This window comes from Cornus florida, unplaced genomic scaffold (genome assembly GCF_030987335.1).
Source record: "Cornus florida cultivar Cherokee Brave unplaced genomic scaffold, ASM3098733v1 CherokeeBrave_3.0.0_Hap2_Chr08, whole genome shotgun sequence".
Lineage (NCBI taxonomy): Eukaryota > Viridiplantae > Streptophyta > Magnoliopsida > Cornales > Cornaceae > Cornus > Cornus florida.
In genome coordinates, this window is record NW_026775578.1 from 7,317,415 (window position 1) to 7,340,220 (window position 22,806).

A 22,806-nucleotide genomic window follows, 5' to 3' on the forward strand; every position below is an offset into this window, starting at 1 on the left:
CTCTTCTTGCGGGGTTAATGGGTTTAGACAAATAATTAATGTGGAGGAAATGAAGGGTTAATGGGTTTAAAGGATGAGGGAAGAGTTTCATTTTGTGTTTACTGCATTCTTGGAGATGGGTAAAATTGCTAGATAAATGACTTTTAAAAAATACAACTATAACTACTATAAGTGGGCGCTTGCTTATTTATGCAATCATTCTCTTATCTAAATTCAATGTGGGACAAATTTCCTTTGTAACATGTGACTTATTAACCTAAAGTTCAGCCCGAGTCCGAGTTTAAAAATAAAAAGGAGAAAAGTGTAAAAAACTCCCCTTTGAACTATTGGGGTTTTGTAACTAACCCCCTTGAACTACATAAAATCCCCTTAAACTAACAAATTGTTGCATTTAACCCCCTTGAACAAACAGTAGAGTGCCGAAAAAGCCAAAAGACAACATTACCCTCAATTAACCAACCTCTCTTTATTTTCCGCTCTAAGGCGTACGAGCCCATCCTCTTCCTGGGTCGCCACCGCTTCGCCGGCGTCGACATGAGGACCAGAGTCAAAGGCGGTGGTCACACCTCCTAGTCCTTATAAGCAACAAAGCCAAACATGGCTTTAACCAAATTTCCCCAAATTAATTTGTGTTTAGACACACCAACTGAGATGCTCCATACCCAATCACCTCTGCAATTAAACCCATCACCTCTGCGATTAAATTCAATACCCACACCCCAGTTGCAAGACCAACTATTACAGAGTCTACAGTGAAACTAGCAGACTCGCTGTGCAAAGCCCGATCATCGCCGATTCGATCCAGACCCACTCCATCGCCGGTTCAGACTTGCTCCTTATTCGTCGAAAAGTTCTTTCTCACAGCCCATCCATTTGCAATGGATTAGCGACTTCTACAGTCGCAGTAAGACATCCCAGCCGCTGTGCAAAGCCTACCGTCATCACCCCAACTCTGCCGCCGATCAGGATCAGTCTTCGCCCATCTCCTCTTCACTGCCTGCTTTGTTATCGCCGGAATCACGATTTGGAGCAACCAAAGAGAGAAAAATTGACTCACAGAAGAAAAGCAAAGCTGCCTCGTTCAAGAGAATAGGATGATTTGGCTTTACAAGTCGTTGTCCGTCGCTTCTCTCATCACAGTCGAAAACGGGTTAAGTGAACGGCGATTGGGTTATGCGTTTGGGCCATCGATTGGCGATTGACGACGTCGGCGATTGGGTTGTGCGATTGGTGACGACGATGATGGGTGATGACGGCGGCGCGTGGAGGATGGGCTTGGTTTTGCAGAGAGCATATGATTAATTAATTAATTAATTTTTTCCAATTGGGTTGGCTTTGTAATGGGGATAAGTGGTGATTGTGGAGGTTTTGGGTGGAGAAGCGGTGATGGTTTTGGTTGAAGGGGGTGGTAGTTATGGGTTTGAGGTTTTACTTGGTCATCGATTTAGAATGGGGTGATGGGTGGTGGTGGTGGTTATGGGTTTGTAGAAGTGGGTGGTGGTGCTGTTGGGGCGACGACTACGGGTTGAAGTCGGAGGAGGTGATGTAGTAGACGGTGGAAGGGCATTATTGTCCCAAAAATTTAATTTGTCTGTAGCGTGATTCTCACGCGCTCATTTTTGGAAGCCCGGTGGCTGGATAGAGTGATCTATAACAAATATATATAGTTCGGGGAGTTTTTATGTGATTTTGATAATTTAGGGGCTTAATTGTAAATTTTTCAATAATTTAAGAGGATTTTTTGCACTTTTCCCAATAAAAAGATAGATCAAATTTGAATTCAGCAATTAGAGTTGAATATTTGGGTTAGGCCTCGAGTTGTGAGTCGGAAGTTTTGTGAAGTTTATTGCAGTTGGACCAATATTAATGGGGTGCGTAGTTTTTTTTATTATTTATTTATTTTTTTAAATTTAAAAAGAAAAATCCCGCTTGCTCAGCACGCGCCTATCCGTTGCTCCCTGATGACCGAAATTCCTTTCGTAGCCAAAATGTATAAATTCTAGTATAGAAGAATTAGTAATGTTTCTCAGGAATTAGAGGGAGTGTGTGTAGACCAACCCAGAAGGTTGCTTCTAGGGATTTTTGCTCGACTCGGTAAAGAATCAGCATCTGGTAATCTTTAATGGCGGTTTTCTCTTTGAGGTTCTTGGCCTCTACTAGGGCTCTACCCAAGTCCGCGGACAAGCATCAACAATATTTATTCCTCAATTTTCATTCCAATTTTTTCCCAATTCAACCAGAGACGCCATTTGACAACTCTCCACTTTTCATCGCCAGCCTTCTGTGTCCATATCCGTATGATTTCTAACTTCTTTTTCATTCTTTAATGGTTTATTTTTATTGATAATTTTTTTTTTGATAAGTAGAGATTCAACTATTTTAGTGTACTTTGATTTGTATTGTGAAGATTTTTATATTTATTTCTCTTATATCTTCAGGCATTTTTGTCTGGTCAATTTTTGCAGATGTATTGGTCTTATTCTATTTACATTTGTGTTGGTAGCATTCTCATGGTTATGGTCTTTTTATTCCCATCCCTGGGTCTTATCTTTTTTATTCTTGATAGCAAAATGAACGTAGTTTTGAATTATTTTCTTTTATATGTGTGTGTAGACTAAATTATTAGATGCTGTTTGTCCATATATCGGACTATTATTCCCTTGTACCATCATCATTGCCACACAAACATAGCAGGCCTGCTCCCATTATTATACCCATGTTAACCATTGTTACCACAACCAGTTCCGCCACTACCACAAAAAATAGTTCCAGCTACGAAACTGCTACCATTGATCTAAATTCACAATACCACCTCTAGCAAATACAATATCTATATCAACATCAAGAACTCTTTCACTGCCGCTCTCCGTTCTGTTGTTCATTATCGCAGAACCCACCAATTCTGTTTTGGTCATTGTTTTCCCAAGGTAGGTCTTAAGCTATTATCACCTTAAATGTTATTATCTTTTGGGTATCTCTAAAAAGCTACATTCAATAGCCTATATCAAGGAATTTTTAGACAATGACAAGAAATATGAATATGAATATGAAATGCATTCAGGTGAGTTCTAAATAGCATCCCTATATATTACATTGTAAAACATAATAGCGCCAATGCATAGACCCATATCATTTCTAATTTTCTATGTTTAATTATGTTTTACCCTTGATAGATCTGGATATTGGTTTATAATAATAATATATATATCTATATATATATATATATTTGTAGCTCATACCGACTTCTTTGAGTTTTAATTATATACCTTCACTTATTTTCTTGAACATGTTTTCGCTTGGTGAACTGTGGAGATCTCTTTGTACCTTGTTTCAATTTAATTTTGAGATTTGTAATTAATTGATATCCTTTTTTATTTTTTTAATACATCAGAAATGGCTGTTCCACAAGTAAACAAGAAATTTCTAAGTGAACTTGAAGCAATGGGATTTCCACCGGCTTGGGCAACGAGGGCACTCCATCATTCTGGTCTGTCCATTAATATAAAATAGTGTGTATATCTTTTTTTCCTGAATAAATAGTACGTATATTTCATAGGACAGGAAGTTTTTTTATCATGGAGAATGGGAAATACAGAAGGATATCGCCAAGGCCCTAATGAATGGACAAGTGGAAGGAAGAGAAAGTATGAAGTACGAATGACGTATTCCTAAGGAAATGAAGGAACCATTCCCTTATATTGTTTAGTCAAACTAAATGCAAAAAGGAGGAAAGGAAGGATTATTTCTTGTTCAACTAGTACATTTTTCAATAATTACAATATGCTTTTCATGGAAGATAAAAAATGTAAAAAAAGGAGGGAAGATGCTTCAGTCCTTCTTTGGTGGTCCATTCCTTTCCCTTCCCTCTTCTCCTCTACCAAACGAAGCAACCATTTATTTAAAATGGACTTTGAAATCACCTTCAGTTATCAAGTTTATTGATTCCATGACTTGAGCTTTGTGAAGGTCTAAGAAGTGAGCAACATTTAGCCTTAATAGCTAAAGCACAGACTGCCAACTTCGAGTCCATTTATATTCAGTCCATGCATCTCTACTGTTTTGTGAATATGAGTTTTCTATTCTTCAGGTAATTCTAATATTGAGGCTGCTGTGAATTGGATTGTTGATCATGAGAATGACCCCGATATCAATCAGATGCCCTTGGTATGGTTCCTTTTATCTTCCTTTTGTGTTTGAATTGAGGGAGTTGAGGGAAAGGAGGAGGGAGAGCTCATATCATGTTTCTTTTGAAAACGAGGAGGGAAAGGAGAGGTGTGGGAGGGAGAGTCTACACTATTTATCATTCTCCCAGGGGGCATAACTATAATCTTGAAGTCTTTCATCTAAGTACCTTATCTGAAAAAATCTCTCTATTAGCTACATTGGGCGATATTCGGTTCTTGTTTTGTGTATTATGCTGCACGATTCCTTTTACCTTGGGATTCATATTTTGTTGAAGAGCTTCCATTGTGAATGTTTAATGAGCTTTGTCAAGACGTCAAAATATGTTGGACCTTAGTTTCTTTCACTCTTGTTGTTGTTGGTGGATCTCATCCTTCATGAGAGGAGAGCTCAAAAATTTCCATGCCTTTGTCTGCTAGGATATGTCCGGGGACCTGCTTTATTGCATGATGAGTTTCTGTAGTCATACGCTTTACTTAAAACTAGTGGTGTTTTTAGGTATCTTAGTCTATATTACTACATATACAATCTCTGAAAATCTTTCTTTATGTGCAAAGATATGTTTTGGGGTTCTGCTTTATTGCCTAACGTGCGTATTTGAAATCATATGTTTGTCTTTAGAATACTTGTTCATTTAGGTACTTAGTCTACATTATTGCATCTGACTTACAACCCCTGAAAACTATGTAATATTTTGAATTTACTTTAATGGGGATTAACTGTTTTACTTGTTCAAGTACATCCAGGTTCCAGTGAACATTGAGATTGAAGCTTCTGAACCTTCTTATATCACTGAACAAGTGAAGATAAAAGCACAAGAACTAAGGTTTGATTATGGCATTTCCTTTATGGTGAAGCCCTTTGAAGTTTCTCTTTAACGATTAACGTCTAATTCGGTCTTGTTTGTTATTGTTTATCTGAATCCTCTAGTAACCATCACTTGCAAAAGCTTTCTTATGAAGTTGCTTCTCTGTTCATAGCATCACTTCTGTGTTCATAGCATCACTTCTGGTTGTGTCCTTCTCATCATGATCGTTTCCCCTTTCACTCAATTTTAGGGATCGAGCACGCAGGGAAAAAGAAGAGGAAAAAGAGAAAGTGGAAAGAGAAAAGGAGAAGGTACTTTTGAGATATGTTGATTCTCTCTTCCTTCTGCTGTTTGATCTTTGATTTTCTCCTAACATTGTGGCGAATTGAATGTCTATAACTGAGATTGGGAATTTTGTGGTTTATTATTTTTCCAAGAAATTTGTCTGATCTATCAATATATCTTGATCTTTGCAAGCTGAACGGTTTGAGAAAGTGTTAAAAAAATCAAGGGTGCTGGGAGGGGTGAACTGAATATAGACCTAACCTTTCACATTATTTGCACAAGGTGGTTGTTCTCAAGATTAGAACCTGCATTCGCGGAGAATGTGTAACATATCTCTGTTTCTCTTTTTAAAAATCTTTGGGTTGTCAAAGGTTAGCAGTGTTGGATGTTTGTGTGCTGGGGAGAGTAACAATACTTCACTGCTCATCCCTATCAACTAGAAGAGAGGATGTATTACATATTGAAGCACATGTCAAAAATACAATCAAGCAAGTTATAATATTTACTGAAATTGGTTTTCTGAATTATGTTATCAAGTGATACCTCTACTAAAATGTGGATTTGCGGTGACCAAGTGTAAAAGACTGAACGTAAGGATCACTTTGCTTACATTAAGAAATGAAAAGTAAATTCAAATTTTAGTGAGATTTACCTCATGATTTTGTTCCACATCACTTCAACAAGAAGTTGCGTTCATGTTAGATCACTTTGCTTTATTCTATTTCTAATTTTTAATTTTGGTATAGCTATGTTCCTTTTTAGTCCAGTGAATAACTCTGATTTCTTGCTTACTTTGTTGCTCCATAATATGTTACCTGTGTTTTCTATTGATATTTTCTGTAATTTTATTACTGAAGCGTATTCAATAAATCTGTTCACTGAGATTGCTATTACTCACCAAAACAAAAATATAGGTCTTTTTGCTTTCTATTTTACATGCAATCTGATCCCGCATCTATTAAGTAAACTTAAATGTTTTGTAATCACTTACAGGAGAGGATTCGAGGAGGTAAGGAACTTCTTGAGGAAAAGAGAATGGCAGAAGAAAGTGAAAGAAAACGGTTTGTCATGGATTCATAGTAGTGTTAATTTATACAGTAGTAATTTACATGGTAGTATTACATTCTCTTTATAGTTTATAATGTTTTCTGTTTTTGTATACTCATAGTTATTGTTTGTTCTCTGTTATCTAAGATTTCTAGCCCTGCGAAAAGTAGAGAAAGAAGAACAGAAAAGAGCAAGGGATAAAATTCGTCAGAAACTGCAGCAAGATAAGGTTTTCGCTGGGCTTCTTTACCTCTAATTTTTCATACAGCTAAAAACAGCATTGTGGCGCAGTTGATTGTATTAATTATTATAATTCTCTCAAAATTGTCTTAATCTGTTGCTACTGTTGCTATGTGCATGTATACTGATATTTTCTAGTTTACACCAGTGAAATATAGTAGACGAATTTTCTTTTATACAAAAAATACAGTTAGAATGGATTTCTTCAGTTCCCTGTTCATAAATTTTCTCTGCCATCTCATAGACTGGAAAGCTCTCAGAAAATTTCAACTGTTAAACTTATCCGATATTCCTTTTCTATTAATCATTCAATTTAATTGTCGTTAATTTTTTTTTTTTTTTTTTATCAACTCAGTACGATTCTTACGAGTCTGGATATGAGTTGGACAACATGCATGTGACTTGATGTATCCCTAGAATTCTTAGATGACCGTTGTATGTTTATCTTCACAGGCTGAAAGAAGGGGGAGACTTGGGTTGCCTCCAGAAGGTCCTGCATCTTTAAAATCTACCACACCTATAATGCAGGAAGAAAAGGTTTGGATATTTGATATCATATTTATTTATTCAAAGATTGCAGCAGTCCGATAGAACTTGAATTGTTTTAAGTGTTCTCCCATTTTGCAGAACTCGGTGCCAGTTTGGTCTGCTACGTTGCCTTCTATTGCTACAAAAGCAGAGCTTATGAGAGACTGTTTAAGATCTCTCAAGCGCAACCACATGGTAAATGATTTTGTTTTGTGTCATGTCATGGTAGCTTCTAGTAGGATAATCATGAGTCTGAAAATATAAACGCATATAGGCTGCTTGTTGTTGCTACAGTGACATAGTAGCATAAATTGATATAGAATGATAAAGAGGTAGTCGTAAGTTTTCTGAATATTGAACCTTTTTCTCATTGCAGTATATAATGCTTGTACTTCTCTGGGAGGGGTTACTTTTGTTCTAACTGTACAACCTTCTTATAACTTTTGTTATGAACATTTTACCTTCATTGCTCATCTGGCATGCTTGTTAGAAATTAAATGGGTGTTCATTTCTCTGAATAAATTTAAGCTTATGTGTATACTGGAAATCCTATTTTAGAGGGTGTTAGGATAAAATCACTCAGAATAGGACAATGATCATTAGCAGAAAGGTGCTTTTGATTCAAAGTAAACGTGCAACATCCTTTATTATTTTGCAGCTTTGTTTTATATACGTATTACTTTCTATGACCCCCCTCCCTCTTTTTTTGTTGGATCTAGGATGACGATGCAAAAGTGAAGAGGGCATTCCTAACTCTTTTGATATATGTCAGAAATGTTGCAAATAATCCTAATGAGGAAAAATATAGGAAGATCCGACTATCTAATCCAGCCTTCAGGGTAAGTCTCTCATTTTATAGATTTTGTTGATAAAAATGATGCAGAAATAATCTGCCCTCTGAAAGGTTCAAATATCCAGTAGGTGGGAAATCTAGGGTTGGTACTAGACGCTAATTTTCTCCAACTTTTTTTCTGACCACTTGGCCAACTCTTAGTTGACAATGTATTTTGGAGTTCCAAAATATAGCAAAAGAAAAAGAAGATAGAGGGATGGATGGATGGACCTCTAATATGGATCTCTAATATGCCCCCAACATTGTACCTCAATTCAATGGTGAATCCAATATTCATTCCTTCAAGGGAAAGAACAGGGAGGGTCACTAAAATTCTAAAATAATGCATAGATATAGACATATATATGCATGTGTACTGCATATAATTACCATTATCAATAAAAAGTAGTTTCCTTTGTTGGAAAAAATATCACAAAATGTTTCTATTTGTTTAATTTTTTTAAATGCTAAAACCCTGGAAAATATTTTTACATCCAAAAGACCTAACAATTGATTTATTTTATCCTAAAAGCTCAATCGTTGAGTTATTGTTAGCATGCACATCAAAAATTTGACAAAAATGTCCCTTGCATGTGTCTACATTTTCAACACGTAAGATGCAGAGTTTGAATGACCCTTTCTTCTTGGGCTGCCTCTGGATACCAACAAAATCTTTAATTTCTAGAAAATCTAATGGGTTTTTCTATTATATGTGTAGATATAACTACACACACGTAAAGATAAACTACCCCACCTGACTAATCCCTTCATTATCTTGTTTTAATCAGTAATAGCTCTGAGAGTCAAACCTGCATAGCGTTACCATGCACCAATCGTTGACCCATACATATAAAGGAATAAGTATATAACTGCTGACCATCATCCCTAGCTTTTTCCTCAAACCATCATAATTGATGTAGAGTTTGTAAACAGTTTGCTCTCTTAGATTGATAAATTTGAGGATCCATTTAAGCTAATCTAGTTCCTGGCTTGTTCATTATTCATGATGTACAATCAATTGCTTCTGGGACTTTTGGGAAAGTGATTGTTTAATATTTACCGTTGCACCAAGCAGTGACTCTTTACTAAGTTTACGAAGTTCTGCCAAATTAATGGAATTTTCTGTTTCATAACAAACTAACTGATTAATTTGTGTTCTAAATAACAGGATAGAGTTGGGAAATTGAAAGAAGGTATTGAGTTTCTTGAGCATTGTGGGTTCGAGAGAGATGAAGGAGGTGAGTTTTTATTTTTTCCTAGGGACAAGGTTGACATGGAAGTACTAAGATCAGCTGGGAATTTGTTAAACTCTGCAATAACGAATCCCTTTTTTGGACTTCTATCAAAATGAAAGAAGATTAAGGTTCTTCCAGGGTGATTGACTTCTTCAAATTATGATAAAACGTGGCTATAGCGAAAATGTAACTTGAGAGTTTGTATCCATTCGAGAACATAATGTTCTCGAGTCTTATGTTGGGGTCTATCCTGTTTATGAGGGTTTGTAAATTATACAATAGTTTGGAAATGATTGTAGAATATGTTGTTCCAGCTTATTCATCTCTCAATAAGATCCAACATCACTTATCTGGAACATTAGTATTGTCTGAGCTTTTGTTCGGAGTCTGGATTGTGATATCAAAGTACTTTGTTATTTGTGTTAATGAATTGTAGGAGAATTGCATAATCTGGACTTACTGACCCATTTATTGACATGACATAGCCTACTTTGCTCTGTAAGTATTATTTCTTTATTCGGAAAAATGGAACTTTTTTCTTTTTGACCGTCAATCCCCATCACAATGTGTGTATGTATGGGGAAATTTTGTAACTTGACGACACCACGTAGAGTTGGACCCACCACCTGCGGTTGTGATAGGTCCCACTTTTTTGTGAGAGCCGATTAGTCGGGTTTGCAATAGTTGGAATAGAGGAAAAAAGAGACAGAAGGCCCTTTTGTCGAAGAAGGGAAGGGTGCCTTCCCTCTTTGTTGCCCCTGATAAAAGTTTACTTTTAATTATACTCGAATATAGCAATCAACTAATACAATACTTATTCCTTTCCTCTATGCCATGTCTGGTAGAGTGGAAAAGATAAAGAAATGAGAGAAAAAATAAAAGATATGAGATGATAGTAATAATTACTTATCTTGATTAATTTGAAAAAAATATATAAAAATAATAATCATATTTGAAGAAAAATGAAAAAATTATTTTAATGAATTTATTTTATATATATATATATATATATTGTCCTGGTAAAATTTTTTGAATTAATATAATTTTATTACAAAATTTATACTCCCATTCTGCTTTGTTCCATTTTTTGTTTTTTTGAATGGTAACAAAACCAACACATCAGCCTAATTTGAATCCTTCCATTTTCTTTCTTTTTCTTTAAAATATATACCAAATGCAATATTTTATTTCCATTCGTCAACTTTCTTTTATTTTCGTCTGATTTGGCTGAAAAAAAGAAAACGAAAAAAAGAAGAAGCAGGTGTCTAGGATTCAGAGAACGGGTCGGGTCTATGGGTGGATGGGTTAAGGACATTCAAATATCACGGTGCCACCCGTTTTCAAGAAAATGCCCAAATCGTTTAATCAGTGAATTGTAAGTTTATAACTCTTGATGTACCTTGCTTTCTTTCTTCATAAATTCGTCGTCGGAAAATATCCAACAACTTCCTCTCTCTCTCTATAGAAATCGATTCTTAAATTTAATTAAGTTTACTTTTTGGATTAGGGTTAGGGTTTCAAACTGCGAAAGCGTGGTGATTGTTTGGATTGTGTAATAATAATACCATGTATGCTGATCGAGTGGAAGCTGCAGCGAAGACGTCAATAAAGGATCGCCTTAATGGCAGCAGCGTAGACGATTCCGGACGCCGAAGGCAAATCGTCCGCAAGAGGTTGGCTTTCTCTCTCTACTCTTTGTTGGTGTGGTGTTTTGAATGTTTTCTAGACTTCTTTCGCTCTCATTGTCTGTATAGGAATGTGCTAACTTGATTTTAATGATTCGATTAGTTTCGTTTCTTTGCTGCATGCGGTGATCTTTTTGAGTATTGATTGCTTATTCTGGACTGTAGGTTAAACTTCTATTATGTTTTTTTGAATTTGAAATCAGTCTATCTCTCTTTCCTTTCTGGACTGTGTTGCATTTATATATTGAATATTTACCAAATTATGAACGTTGGTTTTGAGTTATTTATTTTGTGGAAACAGCTAAGTTTTGTGGTTGGTTTTGTGGGTGGGGATAGATAGCAAAGTTTTATAGACTTTTGAGAATTTATTTGTTCATAATTCGGTGTGAATGATGCAAGTCAGCTCTTTGTTGTGATTTATAAATTTTATCAAACCCGCTCCCTAATTTGCAATATGGGGCTTGATTTGACTAGTTTGGGGAAATAGATGTACTGGGTGCTGATGTTAGGAGAAATTTATTTTTCACCTGCTTCGTGGTCAAGTGCATTACTCCAATGGGGTAATCTAGAATGTACAACTCAGTTTATTGTTTCATTCTTCTTATCCTCCTTTCTTTCTTCTCATTTGTACACATTCTCATGCATGCACAATAACCGTAATTTTGCAATTTCCCCAGGCTTAGACTATTATATGGAAGAGAGTGTTACTCACAATTTTGCACTAATTTACATCCTATAGTATTTCTTTTGACACTCGTAAACAAAAATAAAAAAATTGCTGCCTCATTCCAATGAGAGATGAAAATTTGAGATTCCGAAATATCTAGACCCTTATCCCAACACTACTCATACTTGAGCATCAATGTTGCACAAATGAAGGCACGCAGCACAGCTTGATTATACTATTGTGAAGTGAAGCTTTTCTTTCTGACAACCTAAAGTTATGACAACTTTAATATGGGAAAACAGGGCTACTCTCATCAAGAAGGGATAAGCTTAGAGAATTGTCTAAGTGTTGTTTGATAACCCAATTAAGTACTTAAACTGAATAAATTGAGTGATTCTCAATTAAATGTGTTTGATACAACTAAAATGAATTGGTTTCATAATTCCATTTAAGGTCAAACTTTGAAGTGAAAGAAACTTATCTTTCTTGGCAACGACTTTTCTCTATGTGCCCAATGCAGTCATAATGTCATCATATTCCTATAATTAGACAACTAAAAATATTGGCGTATATGACGTTGTTGGCAATCTTGTCTTCTTGGTTCCACAACACTTAGTTTTCTCTTTTTTCCAGTGCTCTCGGTCGCTCAATAAAACATTAGCATATATTTCTAGATGTTTTTCTTGTAAACTTCCAATTAAAGAATGTCTATTAGGGAAAATTCCTGTATTTATTTATTTATGGATAATTTACACAAACCTTCCCGATGTGCCATAATTACAGGACCTCCCCTCCTGTTTGGGAAATTACTTGGACCTCCCCTACTTTTGAAAATATCCTACACGGATCTCCCTTCCGTTACGGTCAACGCCAGTCAACAATGGAAATTGATGACGTCATCTACTATTTTTTCTAAAATTCCTAAAATACCCTTATCTATATAATTTCATATTATATCTAAAAGATATATATATACCTGATATTATATATATATATATATATATATATATATATATATATATAGCTCTGTTCATCAATGGCGGAATTTTGCCCTCTTTCGGCTTTATCAGCAACGTTTCTGTTACAGAGCGAGACGGGTCCATGTGGTTTTAGAAGCAAGCTGAATGCTCAATAGATGAATCGTTGCATAGTTTGTCGTTGATTGAACAAGCAGGGATGGGGATTGGGCCTTCATTTATTAATTGCCACAGTTCCTTCTCAATTTGATCGGAAGTCAAATAATAGATGTCTTTTGCCTGCTTACCACTCAGATAAACTCTTATGTAAAGGCCTGATAGATGAGATTTTCCACAAAATTTGGTTTGATTCATAATCAACTTCCAAATATTAGTATATAAACCCCAGGTAGGTGCAGCAGCCCCATGAGAGTAAAGTAAAGATAATTCCGGACCTCTCGTATGTGAAACATCACCTGTAGGTATTTTCCTTTTCACTCTTTGTTTCTCAATTAATTCTTTTTACACAGAAATCGCTATTTTTTCATCTATTTGTTATCTAAAACAACCAGTTGAAAGAAACCCATGTTCTCTTTTTCCATTTTATGAGATGTATTATTAAAACACAGAGAAAGCAGCACACGAATTTAGAGAGAGAGAGAGTTTTGAGGTGTTGCAATGGCACCCAGTTTTGATTGTGCGGTATTAAGCCTTCTCTGTGCAGAAGACAACAGCAGCATTTGTGATGATGATGTTGCTAATGGGTCTGAGGGAAGACTATGAACCCACTTAGAATCACAGAATGCCTATACCTGACTTATTTAAACTAATCCATGTAACATAGCAAATTATTTAGTTAAACTCATTACATAGTGGGGAACCCTATCTCCAATTATCTTGAAAATGAATGAATCGAACTCATAATAATGGAAGAGAAGTTTGAAAAGTAAACAAAATCAACAAAACCGGAAGAAATCTACTGATTGAAGAAAACAGATCCAGTTGTTTCTTGAATGAGGAACGTAAATCTGTATTTCTATATAAAGGGAATGGTAAATTAATTAAATTAATGGAAAACTTAAGCTGATGTCATGCCTACCCAATAACTTATGGGGGAAGTTTAGCAATTTCAAATGCCAAAGAGAGGGTATTTCAGTAATTTTGACAGGTCTGTTAGTGTATTTAATGGTCCATCACATATAAGGGAGGTCCGTGTAGGATATTTTCAAAAGTAAGGAAGGTCCGAGTAATTTCCCAAACAGAAGGGGAGGTTCCTGTAATTATGGCAAACCATAGGGGAGGTTTGTGTAAACTACCCTTTATTTATTTTTATATGAAGGGATGTTAGTGTAATTTTTTTCGCTCTCTCTTGAATTCATATAATATAGTTTGTACTTGTGTGTATGTAAATGTAAATGAAGTATTGATATGTTGCAGCAAAGACTACCATGATAATGAATTATATCTTTGTTTCAAATGAAAGGCTAAAAATGTTCGAGTTGAATTTTTTTGTAAGTTTTGAGTGGTAAAAGATATATATTTTTTTCAAACTCACTATTCAGAGAGCGCAAGTTAGGTTTGTTTACAAAATCACTATTTTCGGGGGGCATGAATTAAAATTTCAAAATTTTTTGGGGTGGCCCTGGCCATAGCCTACCTTTGCCTCCATGTTTGTGTATATATATATGGTCAGAAGGGGATTGAAATTCAAATGGAACAGAAATAAAGTTTAAGACTATCTAAAAGATGTCCAACTGGAAACCTTTTGATACCTTTTTTTTGTATGAATACTTATGATTCCCTAAAGAAATATATATATATATACTTAAATTTATTTTTTTATTTTTTATTTTTATGAATTGCCCAAAGGCCCCAAAATAATTGCACATGTGGGTTCTCATTTATGTATCATATGTTTTGCATTTTGCATCCTAATAAAAGCATGACATTTTTATTTGAGATATATGGTTAAATGTGGATTGAGTTATAAAGCTATAGGGCATTTAGCGATGACAATGCTATAGATGCACTTTTCCCTTCCACCAATTTCATTTAGGGCAAATTTCTGTAAACCCCCAATACTATCAAAAAGTGATCAAAAAACCCCAACCAGTTTTAAAAACCCCCAATAATATAATAAAGTTATCATTTTACCCTAACTCTGTCAATTGGGCATTAAGGGTATATGAAATGACTAAATTACCCTTATTATATTTCCTTTTATTTAAAAAACTAAAAAATCATATTTTTGAAATTACAATACTATCCTTTAGGTCAAAACGACCACGTTTAGTGCCAATACTATCCTTTAGGACAAATTATTGTATGAACCATTGTCGCCTTCACTGGAGTCTTCCCCTATTGTCACCAACGCCGATCTCTGTTCAACGCTGATCATTGGCTTCGTAGTCTAGGTCCGCCATCGCCCAATCCCAAAATTGACGATGTGAATCTTCATCGCTCTGTAGGTGGCTTCGAAGATTGCTTGGTTTGCCGTCAAATGGGAGAATTTGGAGTACGGTGAACTGGAACGGGGAGGGAATCTGCAATTACCTGAGATGGCTCGCCGACGATGGCGACTGTGACTTGGAGTGGTGCTGCCTTATACAATAATTTCTCATCCTTTAGGGCAAATTTCTGTATATTTTTGCTCCGGCGCCAAATATCCCAAAGTCCCCACCACTCTCGTCGTGTTCGGCACCTCCCCTTGCGTATACAACTTCGCTAGACCAAAATCACCCAATCGACCTCTCATGTCAGACCCCAACAAAATGTTGCTCGACTTAATGTCTCTGTGAATCACCACTTGGTCCCAACCATGGTGGAGATGGTTCAAGCCCTCTGCAACGTCGGCGAGGATTTTTCTCCGATCATCCCAACCCAAAAGCGTCTTGGGTTTGTCGAATATCCATCGATTCAGGCTACCATTCGGCATATAATCGAACACAAGCATCAATTCGTTACCCTTTTGACACCAACCTCGCATTTGAACCAAGTTCTTGTGTTGAAGACGACCCATACTCGAAATCTCCGCCATGAATTCTCTCAAACCCTGCTTCGAATCGTGGTTCACGCACTTCACGGCGACGACTGTGTTGTTGGGTAGTGTAGCTTTGTATACTTTGCCGAACCCACCAGTCCCGAGAAGCTCATCTTTGGAGAAACCATTGGTGGCCTCACTGAGCTCTTCGTATGAATATCTGTGCGGCCAGTATTCGAGCTCCCAATCTTCAATCTCATCCTCTTCTTCTTTCGTAGTCTTTCGCCAAAATCAGTAAAACCCAGATAAACACACAATGAATACAACAGATGCAATCGTATTTCCGGCAATAGCTCCGGGAGAGAGCGAAGAGGACGATGATTGAAATTTAAAAACCGGTAAATTCGTAGTGAAGTTAACTTTGGTAAAACGTGAAGTTAACTTTGGTGGGTTTTTACTATAACATAGTTGGGGGTATTTTCGGTATAACAGATTTAAATACACATCACTTGTTTGGCACATGTTATAGCAGGGGTATTTTCGTCAAAAAAGTCAAATTGTCAAAGCAATTGTTAACCACGTGCTGGGTTAACGGCCCCAATTAACAGAGTCAGGGTAAAATGATAACTTTATTATATTATTGGGGGTTTTATAAAACTGGTTGGGGTTTTATGATCACTTTTTGATAGTATTGGGGGTTTACAAAAATTTGCCCTTTCATTTATTTATTCATTTGTAAGGTAGAGAGTGCCATAGTTATTGAGCCATAAAGCCTTCTATTTGGTTTGTCAAATTAAAATATTTTATTTGAATCAATGCCATTTCTTTTGCAGGCAGAGGCAGGATGATGACAAGTGGGAACACGATCTCTACAATGATGAACCTCAAGTTTCAGGTATGAATTGTTTGAGATGTAGTTGTGTTCATCTAAAAGCTGCAGCTTACTTGTTTCAGGTATGAACTGTTTGAGATATAGCAGCTTTCTGTACATAGATTTTTTGATTTTATGTTGCTGTCTTGTAAAGATCGCAGAGTTGGTCCCAAAGATCTTCGTTTGAAGCTTCAGAGAAAAAATCTCCAACAAGCAACTCAAAGTGGAAAGGGATCTTTTTCAGGAGGTGTAAAGGATTTGCGTGAAAAGCTCTCTGGTAGCATGCATTCAAAGCCTGTGAACACTAATCCTCCAAAGCCAAAATTAGTACTTGAGGGCAGTAAACCAGCTAAGAAAAGTGTTGTTGTTGACGCCCCTGTGCCTGAGACCAAAGGAGTTGCCAGCTCGGTTTCTAGAAAAAAGACTCAGCAAAAGGCACAAATCTTACCGTTTTCTTCTTTTAAAATATTACTCTGCCCTTGCATTTTATCACTTTTATGAAGAATAAGGTTCTAAGTTGTTACCGGTGCATTTTTAGGTATATATCTAGATTCAAACTGTTATATTATGCACACATTTTTCAGATGTAAAATAAATAAAATTTTAATTATTATTTTAGTAACCACACGTGGTTGGAAACTTCGTATGCAGTGCCACATGATTTATATGATATGTGTTTGTTTATATTCTTCATACTACAAAGGATTTCCAGTGTTATATCTAATACTTCAACTGCCAGTGATGGACTTATTATGTCCTAATCAGCACCAATATTTTTGTTCTATTTGCTGTTTTTACGCCTGAAGGGAGGGGGTTGATAATACAGTGTCTTGTTTGAGATCCTTTAGGTGTCTATGAATATTAGATGCGGTTTTGCAATTATAGAAGAGTTTTTGTTCTTTTTATTTTTCTGTTGTGTAATACAAACACAAGCATTCCAACGGGTACTGAAACTTGCGTGGCTGGCGACAAGAATGCGATTCAAGTTAACAGTTTCTTTTTATTATTCTTTTCTTTTTCTTTTGGTTTTTATTATTTTCGTGCAATATAGATTTAGATTGAATTTCTTTATTTATGCTAATTTGCAAATGTATTTAATAGTTGAGCTTCTGGAAGGGAAGATTTTTTAGTCATTATACGTTGATCATGTACTTAGATGACCACTTTATTTTTTTGCGTTGAAACTTGCGTTCACTGGAGATGGTCCATTTATTAGCAGTTTTACCAATGATCTAAACTTGTGTCTATTTGTTCTGTTTGAAAGGTTGAACCACCCTCTTGGAAGGTTGCCAATTAATTTTTTTTTCAGTTACTTATCAAAATATATATATATATATATATTTTTCAGTGAAGTTGTGGATTTTTTTTTTTTTTTGCCCTTTTTTGGGTGGGGTGTGTGTATATTCTTAACATCATCTTAGCTGTATCGGTGTGGGTGTGTGGCAGTCTATTGGGAAGGGTTGGGATGAGTTTTCTAAGCATATTAGATTCAGAGTCCGGGAAGGTCGGAGTGTCCGGTTTTGGGAGGATCCTTGGTGCGAGGAACGGTCATTGTGTCGACGGTTTCCAAGGTTGTTCAGGATTGTTGTGGATTGCCATGCTTTGGTTGCCGACTGCTATCGCCTTGATAGAGGTAGGTTATCTTGGGATGTTCGGTTCCGGTGAGCTTTTCAGGATTAGGAGCTGGATGATGTCACTGCCTTCTTGGACCTTTTATATCGACAGGAGGTGGATGGCACTGGGGCGGACCTTTTGACTTGGGTGCCCTCTTCGCAGGGGACTTTTCAGGTCCGGTCTTTCTTCTTCTGTCTTTCCGGTTTTCAGGCCCCCTCTTATCCATGGAAAACGGTTTGGCATTCGAAGGCTCCTCTTAGGGTGGCTTTTTTTTGCTTAGACTGCTGATTGGTGCAAGATCCCGACTCTGGACAATTTGAGGAAGAGGAGACATGTCATTGTTAATCGGTGTTGTCTGTGTATGACTGATGGAGAGTCTGTGGACCACCTTCTCTTGCACTGCTTAGTGGCCCATGACTGTTGGAGCCTTATGTTGGGTCTTTTTGGCGTTCAGTGGGTTATGCCTTGGACCTCACAAGGTCTTATCGATATTTGGAGGGGACAAAGGGTGGGGGCTCGAGTTCGCGACTGCTGGAGGGCGACTCCCCTCTGCATTTGGTGGTGTCTCTGAAAAGAACGCAATAGAAGATCCTTTGTTGGGGAGGAGTTACCCATTGGGGCTCTTAAGTATTCTATTATTTGCTCTCTTTTTAGTTGGGGTATGGGGAGAGATTGTTCTTCTGTTGAGGAGTTTTTGGACTTTTTGGGGTCTTTGGATCCTTGGGCTTTCTTTTTTTGCTCTTGGTTCTTGTATAGCTCTTGGGATGTGTTCCTCTTTTGAACGCTTTCTAATACAATTTTACTTATTTAAAAAAAAAGAAAAAATGAATTTAAATATCAATAATGGGGATTGGGGACCAAATACAGATACTGGGCAGTTTTCCTATTTCTAAGTGATATATATTTGGTGCAGGCTGAATCGGTGGACGGTTTCCTGCAGTCCCTGGGTCTTGAAAAATACGCAATTACATTTCAAGCCGAGGAAGTAAGAGAGTTTTATCGCTTTCATGTATTTATAGTAAGTTTTAAGCATTACATTAAGAAATTCCATCACTACTTTCAACTTTGACACTTAATGCTGCTTCTGCAGGTTGATATGGACGCCCTTATACACATGAGTGATGAGGATCTCAAAGCCATAGGAATACCAATGGTATCTTAACTAAACTCAGTCTGCCGTTTGTATAGTTTCTATTTTACCATTATGCCTTGAGTATATATATTGCTTAGCTAGTTGATTTGAGGACTTTCTGATATAGGATTTATTACTTTTAACACATCTAATGTTTTTATCATTTTTTCTTATCTATTTATGAAAAATATATGTATATATATACACTTTGATGAAAAGGGAATAGAAGAGATACAAGGAGTAGGCCATCCTATAAAAAACAAAAAGAATAGGAATGCAGACAAAGCAGCCAAAAAAAAAAAAAAAATTAAATAAATAAGAAAGACTATCTGGCACTAAATTCTCGCTTGAGCATTCCCTTAAATTTCCTCTCTCTTATGGCCAAGAAGTCTGCTCAAAAGGCACAGGTTTAGGAATTCTTTTGATTATCTTGTGAGGCATGAGCATGATCTAAAGTCACGGTATTAGTGACTGACTTGAGGGATCCCAAAACAACTTGGTTGCAGTGTCGTGGATTGTTATTGAAAATTGTCTAAAAATAAGCTATATGTGTTGCTGTAGAAATTTCTTTAAAGAAAATGAAAATTTTAAGAATTTGTAGTAATAAAATGGATCAAGCAAATAAACAAAATACACCATCTGGTACATGTAACATTGTCTAAATGATCATACAACCACTACTGAATTTGTCAACTACAATATAACAAAATAAACATTTAATGAATAAACAATAAAAAGATGTTGTTTACTTTGATTTATTAAGTAGTTGAATATATATTATATTTGTGAATATAGTTGTTAGTTTAGTAACTTATAAATTTTATTGAATTAAAAAAAGAAAAGAAAAGAAGATAAGTATAAAAAGTTCAAAATAATTGCACGAGAAATGTATACAAAATTCAAAATAATTGCTCATTGTAAATAAATTATAATCTAGCCTAGGGCTTTGATTCTGTTTTTTCCTTAACAATATAGATCTGCAAGGAATTTACAGAATTGTAGTATACTGATTATTTTTTATAAAATATAATTAAATTAAAAAAATGCATAGATACTCATAGATCAAAGATATAACATATAGATGTACAAAGACAATACTACTATTTGAAAATGATACTTAGTTAAATTGAAATTTGAAATCAGGCAAATACTATTTTATTGTTTTAGAGAAACCTCAGGTATTAAGTGGTTTGATATGTTTTATGGCTTGAGAATGAAGGAGGAGAGACATGAGTGTTGTTTGTTGGCCTAAGAGTGAAGGATAAAGACTTGACTGGTAAGTGGGATGTGCTTAGAAAGTGCAAGATTGAGTTGCAAAAGAGTGCCAAAAGCTCTGTTTTTGCAGGCTGATGGCGAGATGATGTGTCAGACTAATCATCACGGCATCTCGAGATGTCCTGCATGATGTCACGGGACAGTGGTGCACGAGATGTCTCACCATGCCTAACAAGGCGATGTCCGAACCCTTAGATGTTTGTACCACGTCTCCTGATCAAACCTTACGAGACCAAGATGTCTTGGACTAATCATCGTGGTCTCAGCCACAACTTCGAACCATGGGCATAATCTTCTTAAGCAAGTGAAGAATCTGCAAGGTTTTAGGAAAATTTATGGACTTATTGAACATACAAGAAAAATCACATTTTCATATGATTGGCTACAAAGCTACTCTTACAGTCTAATAATAGAACGGGCTACAAATTTTTCTTTCCATTACAGCCCTCAATACCCTTTTGATTAACTGAAGAGGAGTTTTCATCATTGAGCTCAAAAAATAAGGGGCGTTTCAAATAGACAGAGATACATGGGTTTGTAGTATGAGCTGAAATACATTTGCAATCTTGCATGATGTATTTCAGAGTGATTCATAAATATTAAGGCAATGTCAATGTGGGTTGCTTGAGGCAAAGTGAACCAAAATTTTTTTGAACCTTGTTAAGCAAGGTCTACTCATTATAAAATATTGTGTGTTTCATTCTAAATCATTTTAAATGACTGCGAGGGTCACACATCTGTAGAGTAGTTTCTATCTTGGTAGGACCAAACTTGTTGACATTGGCCTGATTTTGGTTGGAAAACCAAACTTGCTCGCATCAGCACAGGGAAAGGAAAGGCTGTCTGTGATCTCCTCAGCCAGTCTGTACATGGTAAATATTAGAGGAGAGATCTAAGGTTATATATTCTTTCGTCCAACAATTTCAATTATTAATCCTATCTGGAGCAACTATTAAAATCTGAGGGCTTCAACTTCATGGGTTACAACAAGAGAGAAGAAACATAGTATTGGTTACAAGAATAGAATTTCAACCATGGACTCTCAATGAAAGTCTCTTAAGATATACTTATCAAAAAATGATATTGCTCGAAATATATAAGGTCTTGGTTAAGTATAAGAGATAAATGACCTCCAAATTTTATTATTGGATTTGTTTAGGTTGGGAGTCCAGAAAATCCATTGTTTGAGAGGAGATTTAAGATTGATTGAAAATGGAGACTGCAGGAGTTATGGGTTAAAGAAAAGAGATGGGGAAGAGAGTGAAAAAGTCTCCTACCCACCAAAGACCAACTTTTAGGATATTTGGAGCTAGTGGCCTATCTGGTGTGGGGGGGATTTTGGAGATTGATTTTGCTGGGGGCATGGTGGACTGGATTAGGAATACTGTTACCATGAAGCTTGTATTAGCCAAGTTATTTTGTACTAGAGATTCTTAGGCTCCCTGGTAATATTGAAAGTTATTTCACACGAGCGCCTTTATTAAGAAACCATGGTATCTTGCCAGACACTGAATTTGCTCTACTCACCCTCTTTAATTAAAGATTTAGAATCATATACTTGTACATATAGTAGTGCGTAGAACCTACAGGATAAATGTGTTCTAACCTCTTGTAGTTGTAATCTCGTTCAAGACGATGGCCAAAAAAAAATTGGTCTGGTAATTTTTGCAAAGGATTGCATTTTACTTTTATCAGCATTAATAGCTGCTATGAGGAATTTTCAAGATTGATCTTTATGCTAAACACCATTTAAAGATGCACATTTTCTATTGTCCTTGCTGACATTTGATGTTAAGCTTTTTGGCTCACCTTGCGTTTCAGGGTCCAAGAAAGAAGATACGGTTGGCATTGGAGTCAAAAGTTTGACATTTGGAAGTGGACCAGGTCATTAGATTGTTTGCCTGGATATCAATGTTTTGGTCTAACATCCGACAAATCAGCAGGCCTGTGTTTTAATTGGTACGAAGTGTCTGCATGTAACTTTTCGGGACTGAAATTGTCAATTGTATTGCTGAAAATGGCTTCAATCAGCTAGAAGATTGAGAGCAACTTAAATTTAACGAGTTTTATGCTTTATTTTATCAAGTTGTTTCTCCGAGTCATTTGAGAGCTTTTTTCAACATTGGAGGAAGTGACGAGTGTTTATGAAGTAGTGGCGTTAAGTCTATTTAGTGCCCTATTTGCGGTGGTGAGTGTTCATGAGGTAGTGGCGTTAAGTCTATTTAGTGCCACCCACATTCATTCGTACCATGTACATGAACACCTGTTAAAAATGAGCAACATCGTATTTAAGATTTTCATCACCTCATGCTTTTTGACATTTAGAGGCCCCTTGAGATGGAAAATGTCTCTTATTTAAATCGTGTTATCTATATGTTTTATTATCAAGTCGAGAATGGTTTGACAGAGTTGTGAAAATGTTAGCCAATTGCCAAGTTGGTTAGCCAAAACCACAGCTAATGAAATGAT

The 22,806-nt window shown here is 36.1% G+C and overlaps 2 protein-coding genes across 4 annotated transcripts; both read left to right on the plus strand.

Moving 5' to 3' along the window:
• The first annotated feature begins 385 nt into the window (after positions 1-385).
• LOC132269149 (uncharacterized) lies at positions 386-9,583 on the plus strand. 3 transcript variants are annotated; one of them, XM_059770227.1, is made up of 11 exons: positions 389-2,295; positions 3,392-3,487; positions 4,088-4,164; positions 4,920-5,008; positions 5,241-5,301; positions 6,269-6,336; positions 6,470-6,551; positions 7,016-7,099; positions 7,190-7,285; positions 7,810-7,929; positions 9,091-9,583. In XM_059770227.1, exons 2-11 carry the CDS (start codon positions 3,394-3,396, stop codon positions 9,271-9,273), a joined length of 954 nt encoding a protein of 317 aa, XP_059626210.1. In that variant the 5' UTR covers positions 389-2,295; positions 3,392-3,393; the 3' UTR covers positions 9,274-9,583. The 3 variants fall into 3 exon arrangements, with proteins under 3 accessions (XP_059626213.1, XP_059626210.1, XP_059626211.1); XM_059770228.1 differs by having other exon boundaries at positions 390-2,295; positions 4,929-5,008; XM_059770230.1 differs by lacking the exon at positions 7,810-7,929 and having other exon boundaries at positions 386-2,295.
• Positions 9,584-10,537: 954 nt separating this feature from the next.
• Positions 10,538-22,640, plus strand: LOC132269150 (uncharacterized). Its single transcript, XM_059770231.1, has 6 exons — positions 10,538-10,830; positions 16,279-16,340; positions 16,471-16,751; positions 18,844-18,915; positions 19,021-19,083; positions 22,159-22,640. Exons 1-6 carry the CDS (start codon positions 10,724-10,726, stop codon positions 22,201-22,203), a joined length of 630 nt encoding a protein of 209 aa, XP_059626214.1. The 5' UTR covers positions 10,538-10,723; the 3' UTR covers positions 22,204-22,640.
• Positions 22,641-22,806: the final 166 nt, after the last annotated feature.

Coding starts and splice junctions, on each gene's coding strand:
- LOC132269149 (XM_059770227.1), top strand. CDS start 3,394: ATGGCTGTTCCACAAGTAAACAAGAAATTTCTAAGTGAACTTGAAGCA. Junction 4,165..4,919: donor ATATCAATCAGATGCCCTTG/GTATGGTTCCTT, acceptor TACTTGTTCAAG/TACATCCAGGTTCCAGTGAA. Junction 6,337..6,469: donor GAAGAAAGTGAAAGAAAACG/GTTTGTCATGGA, acceptor CTGTTATCTAAG/ATTTCTAGCCCTGCGAAAAG.
- LOC132269150 (XM_059770231.1), top strand. CDS start 10,724: ATGTATGCTGATCGAGTGGAAGCTGCAGCGAAGACGTCAATAAAGGAT. Junction 10,831..16,278: donor AGGCAAATCGTCCGCAAGAG/GTTGGCTTTCTC, acceptor TTTCTTTTGCAG/GCAGAGGCAGGATGATGACA. Junction 18,916..19,020: donor TTACATTTCAAGCCGAGGAA/GTAAGAGAGTTT, acceptor CTGCTTCTGCAG/GTTGATATGGACGCCCTTAT.